The sequence below is a fragment of the Passer domesticus genome, chromosome 3 (assembly GCF_036417665.1).
Source record: "Passer domesticus isolate bPasDom1 chromosome 3, bPasDom1.hap1, whole genome shotgun sequence".
Taxonomy (NCBI): domain Eukaryota; kingdom Metazoa; phylum Chordata; class Aves; order Passeriformes; family Passeridae; genus Passer; species Passer domesticus.
In genome coordinates, this window is record NC_087476.1 from 29492184 (window position 1) to 29508815 (window position 16632).

The window sequence follows — 16632 nt, forward strand, 5'->3', positions numbered from 1 at the left end:
ATACTGGTTACCATAATATGTCCTCAAGGCCAAAGTTAATAGGATTGAAGAAGGGGTTGTACATTCAAATCCTAACACTGTATTACTGAAGTTAACAAGGTTTCATTGTGTGCAACATAGATTTTCTATTTAGGGGAGAGGCTATCCCAACTCTTGCTGTAATCTGAGATAGTGTAGGCACTGGAACTGGCACTTGGTTGCTTGGTAGCAAATTTGTATATCTGGAGGAAGGGTTTTTTAACTGGCCAGAGCTGAATTCCTGCGGCTGTGTTTAGGTACTCAGGGTGCTGACAGGCATCTGTGGGTCAGGCACCATGAGACAGGGATCTTTAAGTCCCCACTCACCTCCTGTTTTGGTTATATCTGTGCCTTTTTAAGTGTGGTTTTGAAGATTAACCAAGAGAATCATAGTGTAGCTTGGCAAAAAAATCACATAAACCTCATTAATTTTGCATAACAACTACGGTAGTTAAGACTTTAAAGCCAAGATTTCTACTTTCCCTATAACTATTTCTTGTTTTGAAATGTGATGATGTGTTTCAAGAACCACTAATTAGCACTTTCCCTTGAAAATTCACATGGGTTTATTCTAAGAACTTTTACCTTCATACTAAAGTGTAGAGTCTTTAAATTATTAACTCCATAAATCATGTCAGTGTTCCTACATAACCACTTGATTTTATCCTTAAATAATCTGCAGTTTATTTTTAAACACTAGGATTAGAGATCTTACTCCTCTACAGTTAGAGAGACGTGAATAGATGGATATGGCATGATACAGAAGGGGGTTGCAATCAGATTTTGAATTCTTGCACTGCGTGCTGGACCTGCAGCAGTGCCCAGGGGCAGCAGTCAGAACCAGAGCACAAATCCTATGGGAGGATGGCCAGAGCCTCTCTTCTGAAGAGCTTTCCATCTCATGTCAGGCCAAGCTCATCAAGGCATCTCAATTCACAGAAGGGGTGAAGGAAGAGGGGAATAAAGAATGCAGCTGACTACATACTTCAGCTAGGCTCTCAGCTGGGTTTCCTGAAGCATATAATCTCTCATTTACTTTATTTTTAGTATTTTATCTTTTTTTTGCCCCTAACTAAGCAGTTGTTATTTGAATGATTTGTCATTTGAACGATCTAGCTGAAGTCTGTCCTTTGGGAAAGAGGAAAGTAGCCTGCTGTACAAATTAGTTGGGGGCAGGAGTCAAGGAAACAGCATACAATGGCAGTAACATTTAGAAAACTTCTTATCACATTGATTGGCAGCAAAAATATATGCAGCACAAAGGAAATAAGCAGCAACTGTTTTGGTCTTCTTCAGGTATTCTAAGTAGCATTAGACAACTTGTTGACACCACGTATCATTTTTAGGTGAATGTAGGTGGTATTGCATTTTTTATTTAGTTAAATGAACAATATGATGCCTAGGACATTTATTTATATTTTGAGTGGTTTTATAACCTCAATATTTGCTCAGTGATTTAAGCTAAATGAAGGTAAGAGGCCTTCTGTGTGGGCTGTCAGCTCTTTCCACAGCAGAGTGGCAGTAAATACAGCTCTCATGGGGCTACCAAGACCCACAGCTGGGCAGAAGATGGGAACTCGAGCTCTCTGCTAAACCCCATCTATAAACCAGAGAGGGCACTGAGATGTTTTTCACTTGTTTCTTGCCAGAAGGATGACTCAAAATCAAAATGTAAATATTTAGTCATGGTCTGCCCAAGGCAGCATCAAAATGGGCTTGTCAAAAACATTATTCTAATTGTTTTAATTACCCTAAACAAAAACATAAACCAATTTTTTCTACTTACACTCTTACTTTAATATATTTTTTTTTTCCTCTGCTGATGCTGAGAAATCATAGAGAAGCAGGAGTGCTGACAAGCAGGTGGAGTTTTGGGTATTCCTAACATTGAAGTCTCTGTATCTGAAAAGCATTGCTGAAAGGTAGTGGCATTTCATACATTTCTGTATTAAATTTAAAATACCAGACAGGTTACAAAGGTGCTTGGAGGCAAAAAAAGGACTTTTATTACTCTATAAAAAGCTTATGCCTCATACTGATCTGTGTGGTTTTACATGCAACATTGCATAATGGCTAATAATATAATGATAGGATAAAAAGTGGGGCAAATGTTTCCTCTGTGTTTCACTGGGTATGTGTTCTAGTAATTAATAAATTGTGGTGAAAAATAACTACCCCCAGTTTTTGGATTTTTTTATAACTTTTTTTTTTTTTTCAGAAAGTTCATCAAGTTTTGTCTTTGTTATGTCGTAAATCACATTTTAGTTCATCTTGTAAACAGAGATAAAATTGCCTTCCCAACATATTCCATGTTTTCCTGTGTAATTAACACCTCGTTCACAGTTGTGTCTGCCAGTCAAAGCCCTGTCTTCTTCATCCTGACACTTCCTTGATACTTTGTTTAGACTGCTGTGACTTTAAGTGTCATCCTCAGGATACTTTAGATAAGTTCAAACAGGAAAAGGAAGGTGCTTCAAGAAGTCAACACTGTAGATCATTATAACTCGGAGGGACTATTTTAAAAGTATGGAGTAATTTATCTTTGTTTATTACATTATTACCTCTCAGTCTGTTTTTCCTACTTTCTAAGGGAAGTAAGTTTACTTTTTTTTCTTTTCTTTTTTTTTTTTTTTTTAAGTCAGGATATATCAGTTTTCACCTGTATTTCCGGAGCAGAGGTCAGTCCAAAACTATAGATGTAGCTGTGTGCAGCCCCCTCTGCTCGTGCCTGTGTGCCCTGGTGCTGTGCCCTGGCAGGCCAGGCAAGCCCCTCCGTTGCTCAGTGAACAGCAGCATCAGCGAGCTGACCAAAGTCAAAACCTGCTCCACCTTAGCCCAGCTGAGCTGCCAGCCCTAGCTGGTCCTGGGGCTGCAGGGACAGTGTCACCAACACAGCAGAGGAGGTGCTGGAGGTGGGCAGTAAGGGCCAGTGGAGCCCTGAGCCCAGTCTAGGCACCTAGTTCTGTATTTTGGTTCTAAAAATTTACCCTTAGCTGCCCCAGTTACAGCCCTGCATGTGCAAGTACTGGTGGGATTAAACAGCTCAGCACATAACATATGTCTCAGCTAGTTAAGACCCAGGAATTTGGCACTCCAAATATGCTGAGGTGGTTTTGTTTCACACTGACTGGCTGAGGACATTCATAAAACCGTGGTGGCAGTGTACATGCTGTGTGGCACAGCCCAATGGCTGAAACACATCCACACAATCTTTGTTCTGTTTCTTCTTCAGCTTGAAGGGCTTGAGATACCCACCACTCTCAGGAGAGTCCCTGGCTTCTGGGCAAGAGGTTGCCCTGGAGAGCTGCAGGGTTGTGAGGGATTTTCCAGCCTTACTGACATCCCCACAGCATAGATCAAGATTAATGAAACGCACAGCATGAGAGTGCTTTCCTACAGATCAGGGCTCTCACCTGGAAATAGCAAAACTGGGTTTCTTTCTGTTCCTGAGAACACTTCTGCAGTCTATGTGACACTGTTATTTAAGAAACTACCGAAGCAGGCTTAGAAGTAAAGAGCATAGTTTACAGAAATATCCCTATGTGTTAATTGTGAACAGAATTTTATTTTTTTCACTTTTTAAGCCAAGTTTTCACCAGGACACCTCCCTAATGCTTAACATTAATTTACATTTGCCATATGCAAGGGAAAAGTTTACTCTTAATGGATACAACATTTTTTTCTTTGCCATTTGCACCTAGATATTAGTTGTTCTCAGCTGTTGTTACTAAAAAATGTGCATCAGATTTCAGCTTGGCAATAAAGATGTTAATTCTTGTAAATTACTTCCATTTTTATGTTGATCTTTCTATAAAAAAACATATGTGGAAACAGTTGTTCAAGCAAACTCTGTACTAAAAAATTGTAATAGTTACATATGCATGTGTTTTTTAGAAACTGAGTACAAAGTCTCCCTTAAGTAGACTTTTATGGACTTTAAGTTTTAATGCAAATGATTTTGCATGTGCATTATATATACACAGATGGTAGTAATTGCACAAAGAAGGTGAGCTGTTTTTGCAGATAAATCTCTGGCTTTTGTGCTCATTATCACAGAGAAGAAGGTATGTGTGTTTGTTAGTTGGGTTATATTGCACAGATCTACTGGCTGTGCTGCAGCACAGTTTTACATCCCAAGTTCCGGTGTGTTCATACAAATGTAATTTCTTTACACCTCATCAAGGTTATTTGTTAATAGCCCTATGTGCAGTCATATTTGAGACAAATCTTTAAAATGTGACATTGTTACCAGGATGGAGATGCAAATATAGTTTGTTATAACTATTAAAAGCAATCCTGGAACTACTCATATTCGATAGTATTGCTGTGACTGATACAGAGAATTCATTTTGCATGGATTTTTTCTTTCCTAACACATAAGGCAACAAATAATTTCTTAAAATTCTTATTCCAAGTCAATCCCTAACCACAGCATTTATAAATGTCTGTAGTAATTTTTTTGTTTCCAGGGGAGACGAGGCAAACCAGGCCTTCCAGGAAAACCGGGGCCACCAGGACCTCCAGTAAGTAACTAATGAGGGGAATGGGAGATTTTCACTCTGTCCTTGGACTTCATTAACTCTTTTATAGCAGGTTACTGGATCATAATTATAGTTTAAAACAATTGACCTGTGTGTACTCTGCTGTATCAAACACCTACTGCTGGTAAACCTTTGTTCCAACATAAATAAAAGGACTGGGTCCACAAGTAGGAGGGACTACAGGAGGGAAAGAACAAGATGGAAACCTCAGCAGATGAAGCAGAAATTGGCATTTCAAAGGAAGACTGGCCATGCATGCTAGCTGTGAATACTGTGCTTTCATTCCCTTTGCAAAATGCATGATGCTCTGTAGAAGAAGGGATAATTTCTGTCTCAGAGGGGTAATTTGAAAGATGAAGGACTGTGTGAAGCATGTGCCAACTGTCTGAATGATGGGGAGGATTATACCCAGCACTGGAATGAGCACTCAGCTGTAGTTCAAATGAGTTGACTGAAGAATTAAAAAGATTAAGAAATACATGACTTTATGAAAGGATTTGTAATATGAAGAACTAAAGGGTTTAGCTCAGATCTAAGAGGTTTGGGATTTTCTTTTTCTTCTCTATTTTTTTTAAGATAAAGGATTTAAAATTCAAGTCAGGCCTGAATGTATATTAGTCTTCAATGAAAGCAGCCCTTTTTTTTGTTAGAGGAAGACTTGGTCATACTTATAAAATTCTCTGTACATTGTATTGTAAGAATGCTATCATGCACAAAGGCAAAACAGCTGTTTGTGGATTAAGTAAACTTCTGCTGCTTTACATTCTTATTATAAAACAAAAAACTTATAATTCCTTCTTTTGCTTACCTGGATAAAGGCTGTGGTTTATGCATCTGAACATTTGATTCAAATATTTCAACCTGGTCTTATATGTAGAGAAGAGACTGCTGCATGGGATACAATGACTGAAATTAAACAGATGTCATCTACCCTCATCCAAAACAAAAACTGCATACATTTCATAAATAATTCTTTCTTGCAAAATGTGTTCAGAAAGAGGCATTTATGATGGAATTCATTTATCCTGCATAAAACCAGTTAAAAATCCCTCCCTTTCACTCCTTTCCCCTGCATAGTCATATTGAAGCCTTGTGTGTTTGAGTCCTTTGCACAGTCCTAATGCTGAAATGGTACTGCAGATTGCAGGAGGCCAAACAGAGGAAAGGACTGATGCAGAATCTTTCTTAATACAAGTGCCAAATATAACCTTTAAAGGATAAAAAAGCAAACCGTAGCAGAGGTCAATGTTAGACCTAATCTACTTAGCTTTTTGTCAGCTAGTGAAAAGCTGTGTCTGCGTTACAGATTTCTGCCATCCTAGATTTGCTGGCAGGTCAGGCTTGTGAAGATGTATGATCCTTGACAGATATACCAGAAATCTTGAGAGGAAGCTAAATTGCACTTCTATTACTGAGACGTAGCTCAGATTTTCTTACAGCAAGTGGAAAACTCAACTTTGTCAGCATGGCAACATCACCACAAAGAACTCTGTATTGGGCACTGTAGCCTAGTACTACATACAGAGAAGCATTCCTTAAACAGCCATGGCCTAAATATTGGTTTAAAGTATTTGTTTCTGGTATAACTCTCTTGATACACTCCTCATTCTGAATACAGCTATACCACCATCTTGTGTTCTTCATCCAAGGTTGAGAAGATAGCACGTAGAAAAGGCATACTCTAAAAGCAGTAATGTCTGCTAACATGCATTGGCAGGATCCCCATACTTCAAGTGCCACAGCTTGTATGCACTAAAAAAACTTCAACGGGATCCATCATTCCCCCTCTCTTTTTCAAGGCTCAAGCTATATTCAGTTTTGCTGTGCTTCCAGTTACCCTTCTCTCCTAATAGTAAGCAGCTTCTTCATGCATGTGGACGCATTGTTAGCCCTTACTTTGGCTTTTCCAAAGTGCAACAGAAAAGTCACACCTTCAGAGTAGTTGCTGTCATAAATTTGGCCTACACAGGGAACAAAGTGGTTAACAGATTGACTGAATATGTAAAAATTAGACTCTCCTGTATTAAAAAAAAATAAAAATTGGGTTTTGTCTGATGTTTCAAAAAAATAGGACATTTGTTTTTGAGAAAAAGGAGATTCAGTCATTAATTGTTAGGGCAGCTAGAGCATGCAGTGTGTATTTGAAATTAATAAATTTACCTAATTTATTTATCAGTTTATGCCATGATGTTGAGTATTTCATTTAGATATTAGTAAAGTGCTCAATACTGGCCAAAAAAAAAAAAAAAGGCAAACATAAAAACTGTGATAAGAAAATACAATACTCAAGGTATTTATTATAAAGAACAGTCCTAATAACAATGTGCACATATAGGGATGTGTGAGGAAAAGACTGGGGTAAAATTAGTCAGCATGCTGTGCTTACATGTGACAGGAGTGTAAAAGCATCTGTTTATAGTAAAAAATCTACTTGTAGCACAGCAGCATTTTAGACTTTTCTAACCTTCTCTCAATATCTCATCTTTTTTCTTTTTTTTTTTGTTTTTTTCCCTAACCTAATTTCTGGGGATTTTTTTTTTTCAGTAAAATTAATGCTTGGTGTGAGTTTCTAGTCCCTTAACATCATCTGCATAGCTTTGGTTAAAAACCTTCATCACTGTCAGAAGCAGATTGATTGGCATCTGGTAATGAAACTATTCAGTTAAAGTGGGACTTTCTATGAAATTTCCTCCAGATATCCTTTCTTTTGTGTAATTTTTTTTCCCTTATCCTTTCTTTTATACTAATTTTTTTTCTCTTTGGAACAAATACTGTGCTCACAAAAGGTAAGGAGCCATTGAGGATTTTGATCAGCTATAAAAAATATTTTTGTAAATTTATGGAATATGTTCCTCCTTTGTATTTGTTTAAAGTCTATTACTATAGACTTTTAAGGTGTTCTTTGATTCCCTTCTGGTTCAGAAGTTGTAGTATGCATCCTTGCTGTCTGCTGTTGGTTTTGAGTACTGTTTTGTGATTTCAGTACGGGAGAGCCGAGATGGGAGCTCACACCCGTCTCAATCCAGCAGGTAGCAATTTGTGCTGAATACAAGAATCCAAGTGGAGCAGCAGCTCCCTCTAGTGCTTTTTGACCTTTTCTCCACTTTTAAAGCTCCTGGATAGCAGTGAAAATCTTCTGTTAAACACACTATTCAGTTTGCTCTCACAAGCATTCTGAAAATTGTGATTGTAAAATCAATATCTTTGTACCTTTCAAATGTATTTTATGTGTTTGCCTACTTCCATTTTCTTCTAAAGTCTTCTGAAAGAGAGACTGTCACATGCTGTTACCCTGCTCAGCATGGCTCTTCACTGAAGTTTAAATGCTGATTTTATGAAACAAAAATAATTACTATGATAATAGGATGCTTTAAGGTTGTAAGAACAGCGTTTTGATCAGACTGCAGAACTGAGCTGACTGCTTTCTTCTGCCATAGCTACTAACTAAATTTCCATAGGATTCAGCAACACAGAATGGGGTCCCTGATCTCTGTCACTGTTGAGGTTGGGGGTTTGTTGATTATTTATTTTTACCTTTAAATGAATCAGGACAGAACAGAAAATTCATTTCTCCATTGAGGGTTAGCTTTATCTTTCCTGTCCTAATTTTCTCTGTCTCTACTGGAACTGTTATGACTGGAACAATTCCATTTCTTAATAGTTCCCATTTTAGTGAGTTAGCTTGTTTTTAAAATCAAGAGTGCTAAGCTAGAGTTGTGCTACAGACTTGCACCGGTATAAAAAAAAAAAATAAATCTTTGAGATGAGTCTGACTTCTGCCCAATTATTCTTTAGCAAAATGAAATGTTATCAGCCCTGGTTTGTAAAGGTTAGAAGCATGAGGACTGTCTGTTCTGGCCAAACACAATCTTGTCCAACCTATCTGTGGCCAAGGTGGGAAAGAAACTTAGGGTGTGTTACATCACAGGCTAGTAAACTGCAATCACAATTCTTCATTCTCTTAAACTGATACATCCAAAGCTAAGCTATTGTTTTCAACTAATCAATATAACTGATTCATTTCACAGTTGCTACAGCTTATGAAGCTCATCATTTAGTTTATCATTTACCTTTGCAAGAAGCCGAACTTCATATTTTTTTATCTTCTTAAGTATTTTTGCTTGGAATATGAGCTTTGTGTTTCTCCCTAAAGTTTTAAATTAAAACAGGGTTTCATTTTTGTCTGCATTTCATGTGATGCAGTAGAGGAGTTCCCTTGAACTTCTTCATTTAATTATAAACACTTTTGGTGTTGTGATTCAATACATATGTCAGTGCCCCCAAACTAGTGGGGGCTACTTATCTTAAGTAGCCAGCAGTTCACCTTGGAAATTTCATTTCCTCTGCCTCAGGAAATATTGTCATTCCTCTACCAATATTTTGGGAGTGAGTGAATGTTATCACTTAATTACAATAAAGAAAAAAAATCAAAGTAATGATAAGTGAAAATTGTCAGTAGCATTTCTCCACTTTTCCTGGACTTTCAGCTGCTTCTTAGAAGAATATTGGAAATGCTTACATTATAGTGGGAGAATGGCTGGCAAAGGTTGGTCACATTGCTTGTTTCTATGCATTAAGGTTTTTTATCCATATCAAAATGTAATTTATTTCTTGTGTCATATTGTGGCAGACATCATGTTTTCATCATTCTTTCCATTTTCTCTTTGGAATAGTTATGCAATATTGTACATCTGCCCTGATGAGTTTCATGATGTTTTGCATTAAAATAAGCAGAAAAATAGTGTCTTATTTTAATGGACAGGCACCAAAGTGAAATACAGGGATAAAGGAACTGCAATGAGTCCCTTGCAGGCTGTGTTCTCTGAAATGGCCTATTTTTGAGATGCAACCAATGCAATTTACTTGTTACCCATTTTATGCATGGACTGTGAGATTGGGTAGATTTTTTCAACAGTCTCATCTTTGTAGAAATGCAGGTGAACTATAAAAGTTAAGGGAGGAAAATACATTGTAAACCCCAGTAATTTCACAGTTTGGAGCTATTTCCCTTTAAGCACCTGTGTTTCTATTCCTGCCTTGTCTGTAGACATAACATCTGAAACCTGTTTGCAATTTTGGAAAACAATCAGGACATATTTTCACTTCTTTTCTTATCCACACAACTCTACTCTGTGTGCTTTACTTCTTTCAATTTTACAACTTGGCATTAGAAAAAAAAAGAAATCCTGCTCAAGTGAGCTTCAAAGTGGCAGATGTGCAAAATTCTCATTCAAAAGCTAGAAACTGCTGGTACAATAATTCTTCAACTGTTGTTAATTTCATTGCTTCTCCACTTTCAAACCAATCCTGCTGGGATTTTTTTAGTCTGTAGAGACTTCAGAGTAGATTGGGCAACTGTAAAAGTGTAGTGAAACTGTGGAAGGACACTACAGTTTAGGGAAAAAAGTCTTGAATAATATTTTCTGTTGTTGTACACTTCTTTTACATTTTTTTATTATAGAAAATTGATGGAAATATATTTTTTTTTTAATTTATGTCAGTTTTTGGAAAATACTGAACTGGTAACTCAAAGGCTGTGGCATACTCAAGAAAGCAACCCAAACGCCTAAAGTTCTCCTTGACTGTCTTAGTTGTGAGACATTCTGGGGATTTTTAAGGATATGTTTGTTTTTCAAAACTGTGCCAATGTACTTTTCATCCTGTCAAAAATTATTTATTTATGTACAAATAATGTCTGAGAATTTGGGGTTGATGGCAGATACAGCATTAAGTTCTTCCTGGGTTGTGTGGCTGCAGCAGTTCTGGTGGTGGAAAAACAGTAAAAGAAGCATGGTACATGGTGTCAAATGCAGAGGGAAAATAAGTTCTTATTTTTGACTCCTTGCAGGATTTCAGTATTCTCCAGGAATGCTGGGTTCAAGGATTCAACTCAGCAGGTTTACAGTGCTGATGTTGAGATGTCTAGGCAGTGTCGTTATGCTTCAGCCCCAGTTCTGATTAGCCAGCTTTATTATGGATGTCATAGTAAAAATTCTGCCATTAACTTCAGAAATCAGAGTGGAGTGAGATCATAATAAAAACATCACGAGCATGTTGATCTTATTTTTAACATAAATTTGAAGTGACATTTCATTTTGAAATAACAGGAATGCACTTTTGTCCCTTCCAATGTAGGGAAGAAGGAGGGAGTGAAACGTTTTGGATGTTTCATGTGGCCTCCAAGTTTTCCTAGTATGCACACTAAGACAAAAGCTGCAGAGGATCAATTGTAATTACAAAAAGCCCCAGAGGAGGACAGTTGCTTTTGTGCCCTGTCTGTGTTACATCCGGGTCAATCAGGCTAAATTACTTACCTGACTATATTGTAATTTTATTAATACAGTTCAATGTTTCTTACAGCCATCATGAGTGATTGTTGTTTATTTTGCATTTGTGAAAGCTTCAACTCAAAGAGAGTAGCTACGCTAATTTGTAAATTTAATTGAGTCTTGGTTCATAAGAACTGACTGTACTTTCTGTGTTCTGCTCCATCTACCAAACTTAAAAATATTGTTGAGGGCATGCTTTTTGGGAGAATATGCCTAAAAATCGGGGGATTTAATGTCCAAAAATGCTTTTTCCCAAATACATTTTTCAGTTTTTCTATCCTAAATGTTCATTTGATCAGGAAGTTCCTTTTTCAGTGTTGAATTTCTTGATAAAACATGTGTACTTGAATAAAAACTTGCAATGCTAATAAAACTAGGAAGTTAATATTCTGGAGAATTCTTGCTTTCCTCAGTTTCACTTTCTGTACTCCCAGGTTAAAAACTTTGCTGTTTACTCACTAGGAGCTGCTTCTACATCAAAACTTGGCTTTGAGTTAGTGGAAAGAGTTTTAAAATGCTGCAGAACAAGAATGTTGTTCATACCAGAAGGGACTTGTATTAAAATTGATACAGATTTCATTTCTTCCTTCTCTGACTGACCAATTCACTTGAAAATAAGTTGCTGGTTCTCAAAATTCAGAGATTTAAAAACTTTCTTCTTCCTCTGTGCCAGAAAAAAGAAATAATGAAGTTACAGAAGATAATTTACTGTACATTAAAAAAAAATCAAAAACCTTTTACCTCTCCACTGCTCTTTAAAAAAAAAAGATATGCAATCAAACATAAAAATATTTAAATTAAAATGACCTTCTGATGCATATTTTTCCATATAGGGCCCATCTGGACTTAAAGGAATCCTGGATTCATTGAACAAGCATTATAATGAGGTATGGAGATTTCATTTGGTGTCTGTGTGGGTTTATGACTAAGTAGTATCTAAGGTAGAAATTACTATTTTGATTCCTCATTCCAAACACTTTCCAAGCCACATTCCAAATTAATTCAAAAGGGAATTTCTTTCCTGCCCCCTTTCTGCATCCCTTTACAAGTTTCAGTCCACACTCCAGTCACATTCCTGCCGTGGCATCTGTCTTGCTGCCATGTGTCTTGCCTCCCATCCATCTTCTACTTACTTGTTTTGACTGGTGAAACTCAGAAAGAAAATGTGTGGACCACCTAGCTGCTCCCCATTTCTAAACCTAATTGCTTCAAACTCTACTTGATGTTTCTTTCTTGACCAACTCTATCATGATTCTAAGAGTAGAATAGAAAGACAAGGAGGCATAATTATGAAAAGATCTGCCAGCAGTCCATGAGAATTGTCCTCATGTCTGTATTACAGACTAATAAAAATACTGTGTCAATTATAAAACCACCTGGAGCTAAAAGAACTTAAAAAAAAAAAAGTTAAAATTGCATAGGACTGTGTTCAACTTGACAGAGCTTTTGCATTTTTATTGCAGGTGTTTCAAGTCATTTAAGCTGTGGTAATGTCTGCCATTGTATAAGAATAGAGAAGTTTACTTAATTGATTTGGGAGTATGCAACCTCTCTGATCAGAAAACCATTTTGTTCAAAAATTCAAGATGCACTACTGCAGCATTATTTCCCCAGTACAGTGGTTAATGTGTGTATCACAACTTAAGTCATGCAGGTCAAGCCTGGAGGGAATTAATTTATTTTAATATTAGAATGCATTAACTATACATGAATAAAATGCACATGTATTCAGGGTATTTTTCTTATTTAACATTCCCAGATGAATGTTAAAATCTTTCCTTGAACAGGGATTCTGGAGTTAAATTCATGTCAAACATACCTTTCCAGCTGCTTTTGTCACTGAAGTGATTTCTTTGATATTAATTATGATATTTAATCCATCCCAAATCCATATATCACCTTAGAAGCATGTATTAGGAGTTAAGCATAGAGCACTTTTTATGCCTAGAGACTTAGTTCCTGTATTTGGTCTCCTGCTTCACACATAGATGTTGAAATTTTACATATTTTGGTTTCCACGTTTGGTTTCCTAACCAGTTTCTTTTTCCTGCCAAAGAGCTTTTACTGATGCCAGCACTGTTTCTTCTATTGACACCATTTTTTTTTAACTCATTCCCCACCTCTGCCTTATCAATCACTTTAATCCTGATGGTCCCTTCAGGGTTAATTCTGCAAGAGGAAATACAAACAGTGAAATGACACACATCTGTCTCCAAAATTCATGTTTCTTATAATTATATAATTATGATTATAAGGCTCTAAGTAATCTTAAGGTGGCTAATATTTCCTAATTAACAATCTTCTGGAAAAAATATAGACCAGCTGGTATGTATCTATAAATTAATTATGTTTTAAATCCTGGGTGGCTTATCAACTTTCTTCTTACTTCAGCTGTCTAGTTTGAAGATTTTAATGACTCTGTCATAAGCAATTAACTGTTCAACAAGGAAATGCTGTTTGATTCCAGATGAAAGACAAGCTGGCTTTCTGATTCAAGTAGAAGGTTCTAAATATGCAAACTTTTAGTTAAAGTTGACTCCTAGAGTCAACTTAAGTCTCCAACAACAATTATATTAAACCCTATACATTTTACAATGGGATTGAGATATTTCTATCAAGGACAAGACAAAGAGGTCTTCAAAGAAAAGAACAGCTTCTCTGCTTTGCCATTGAATCACTTAGGCAGATGTATGCACCAGTAACTTTTCTTTCCTCCATGCTGTTACATGCTGTGACAGAAGCTGATTTTGCCCACAGCACCTTGGAGACATCAAGCAGTTATTCACATTCCAGTATTGAGTTTGCAGTGTGCCTCAGTTATCATTGGTGAAATGATATTTCAGTCATACTCTGAGGTTTTTGAGGCTCCTTACAGCACAGGGAATGGTGCTATCTTCCATCATTTTATCCATGTTCTCAAGGATGTCACAAGGTCTTCTTTCAGTTTGGTGTTTCAAGTGTTTTAGCTATTGACCACATTTTAGTCGTTATAAGTATTTTCACACTTTTTTTTTTTTCCCTGAGAATATTAGTATCACTTCTTTGTGTTGGTATTTTTAGGAACCATAAGAAACTGATACCAAGAAATGTGGTGGCTCTGAAGACCCATCATAATTAACAATGGGTTTTTTTGTTTCTCTAGTTTGTCTATTTCTTATCAGATTATTTGCAATTTTTCTGATTGCTGTATGGTAATTTCTGATTTCTGTAATAAGTATTGGTAATTGTACAATGTATTTAAAGAATTTATTGCAACCAGAATTTTTCTGGGTCAGCATCAATCACTTTATCAGTGGGAATTTTAAGAAGGCTGGAGCGCAAGCCTTTAAAAGCATAATTTACTTGATCCATGTATACAGTGAAAGAGCACTATAAATACAATTGCTGATTGCAGCAGCAAATTGTGCTGAACAGCAAGCCAAGATCAGCAGTCTTTCTTTAATGAAGGTGAGAGGAACCTGCTGAGGATAAGTAGTAGCATTGATCCTTAATGGGGTGGGAGATGGTGCTGGAGCCTTGCTTCCCTCATTCTTCCTGTGTGCCTGTTTTTATATTCCTTCTTTGCATTTTCAGCATGAATCAGATGCTTTGCTTGTGTTCAATAAACACATTTTGTTCTCTTCTTTTTGCCAAGAAACTAGTTCTGCCCTGTATGTTACATTTCTTCAGAGATGGGTACATAATGCCTCAGGATTTGCATTTTTGTACTCTCAGACCTCTGTTATCTTTTGCTTGGGTTTTCAAGGCCTCTCTTTGTCATCCTTCTTACTTACCAGTTTTCCATATGTAGATATAAGGTCATTTAGCTGAACTTGCTTCTAAATATCTTTGGAAAGGGCATGTAGATAAGTTTAATCAAAAATGTTCTCCAACATATAAAAATAAAAAAAATAAAACAAAAAGCAAAGAAATTGAAACTACAACACAATCTGGTCAGGAAATGTTTCAGAATCGTTATAATTTGTAGTAATTTTTAAACTATTATGGGATAATTCATTATTAACTTTCTAAGATTTTTTTTTTGCTTTGGTGTATTTTACTCACATTTGAGTTTAAATTACCTATAAAAATGCAAAGAACATAAGCAAATTACCTATAAAAATGCAAAGAACATAAGGGTAGTTCTTTGATCTAAAAGCCTTTCCCCCCCCTTTTTTTTTTCCTCCATATATGCAAAAAATAAAGCATAACTCAGTATAAATCACAAGTTGTAGTGTACTCATGGTAACAGACACCTGGATGATCAGCCCAGTGGTAGTCAACTACTTCTCCTCAGTTCTCAGGTATCTGGGTATCTGCATCTGTCCTGAAGGTGGTTTTGATAATTAGTATACTCACAGTGTTACAAACCCTAAATATTAAGGAGAATCCATCAGGAAATTAGCATTTCTAAAACAACTATTGATTTTTTTTAAATTGATATTCAGTTACTATCTTCTGAAAATATTAACAGAGTGTAAATGTCATCTTTATTCTTTGTGATATTTTCCCATTTTAGAGCTATGGAAACTGGGCTGTGGCAAGGGGACTTGGCTTACTCAGGGTTCCTGCTCAACCCATGTGTTCTAGGATTGGGAGATTACCTGGGTCTTGACTGAAACTCATTTTTCAGGGTTATTGGGGTTTTTTTTCTTTTTCCATTGTCATTGCAAAGAAACATGTTCCCATTAGGACGTCTGACTTTGTGAAAAGGAAACCATTTGCTTTGTGTTTTATTGCGTCTTTGCCTTGTACAGAAGAATAAATAAATGCAGTGCAATAACAGCTGAGCATGTATAGAACCTGAACCTTCTAGTACTTAAGTTTGTCTTCTTTGAGAAGCAATGGGAGGAGCCTGTTCCCTCTCCTTTGTCTTACTACCGTAGTAAACTTACATTAGTTCTATGGTTTTTTTACATTTCATGGTGCTCAAAAGTAGAAAGCTTGTGGTTCTTTTTCATGGAAGTTGGGGGTTTTCTTCTTTTCTAACATATTTGAGAAATGCATTGTAACAATGAGCATAAAAATATGTTCTTTGTGTTGAACTTAAAAAATCATAGATTTGCATAGCAATAGTCCACATAGACATTTCCCTTTTATGCTTTTGTTCATTTTCTGCTAGTGTGGCCAGAGTGTGAATTCATGATAAAGGATGTGTTCTGCAACACCACCTGCTTGTACTGCATAGGCATTTATTATTATTCCCTTTCTAGTAGTAAAGTAGGACTTCTGAATTTACAACTGGTTAATTACAATAAATTGTTACAGTAAATAAATTGTTACTGGAAGTAAATAGTGACGTTTTCTGATCTTTGTGCTGATATTTCTTTCCAGAGTGATACAAGACTACTCGGAGTACTTGGGACCCCTGGACCTAAAGGCCAGAAGGGAGACGTTGTAAGCATTTGGGATGAATTTGGAGAAATTTCAAAGTGCCTACCCACCCTGTCCCTGCCACCCTCAACACAGTGCATTTCATTTGATTTATCCCAATAGGCTTTGAAGGAATAGATTTTTGAGATGACTGGCACTTTTATCTGTGTAGACCAACATCCAACTCGTTGTGTTATCCTGCAGTGGCAACATGTGATCCTTTCTCCTCTAGCATAAATAGAAAAGGGAAATGCTGAAAGAGTTATGTATGGTTTCTATAATGCCATCTGAGAAATCAAATGAACTGCCCTGCCAGTTATGTGGGAAAGACTCTGAAAAAGTTGAAATATCCAACAAGTATTTTGGATAGTAAATAATGAATATTTAAAGCA

At 36.5% G+C, this 16632-nt stretch overlaps 1 protein-coding gene across 12 annotated transcripts in view; it reads left to right on the forward strand.

Moving 5' to 3' along the window:
• The window catches only part of COL19A1 (collagen type XIX alpha 1 chain), a 179456-nt gene that overhangs the window by 114218 nt on the left and 48606 nt on the right, over positions 1-16632 (forward strand). For all 12 annotated transcript variants that reach the window (XM_064412323.1, XM_064412330.1, XM_064412329.1 and 9 more), the window contains 3 exons: positions 4488-4541; positions 11722-11775; positions 16202-16264. In XM_064412323.1, the coding sequence (XP_064268393.1) occupies positions 4488-4541; positions 11722-11775; positions 16202-16264 (171 nt within the window). The remainder of the gene's footprint in view (positions 1-4487; positions 4542-11721; positions 11776-16201; positions 16265-16632) is intronic.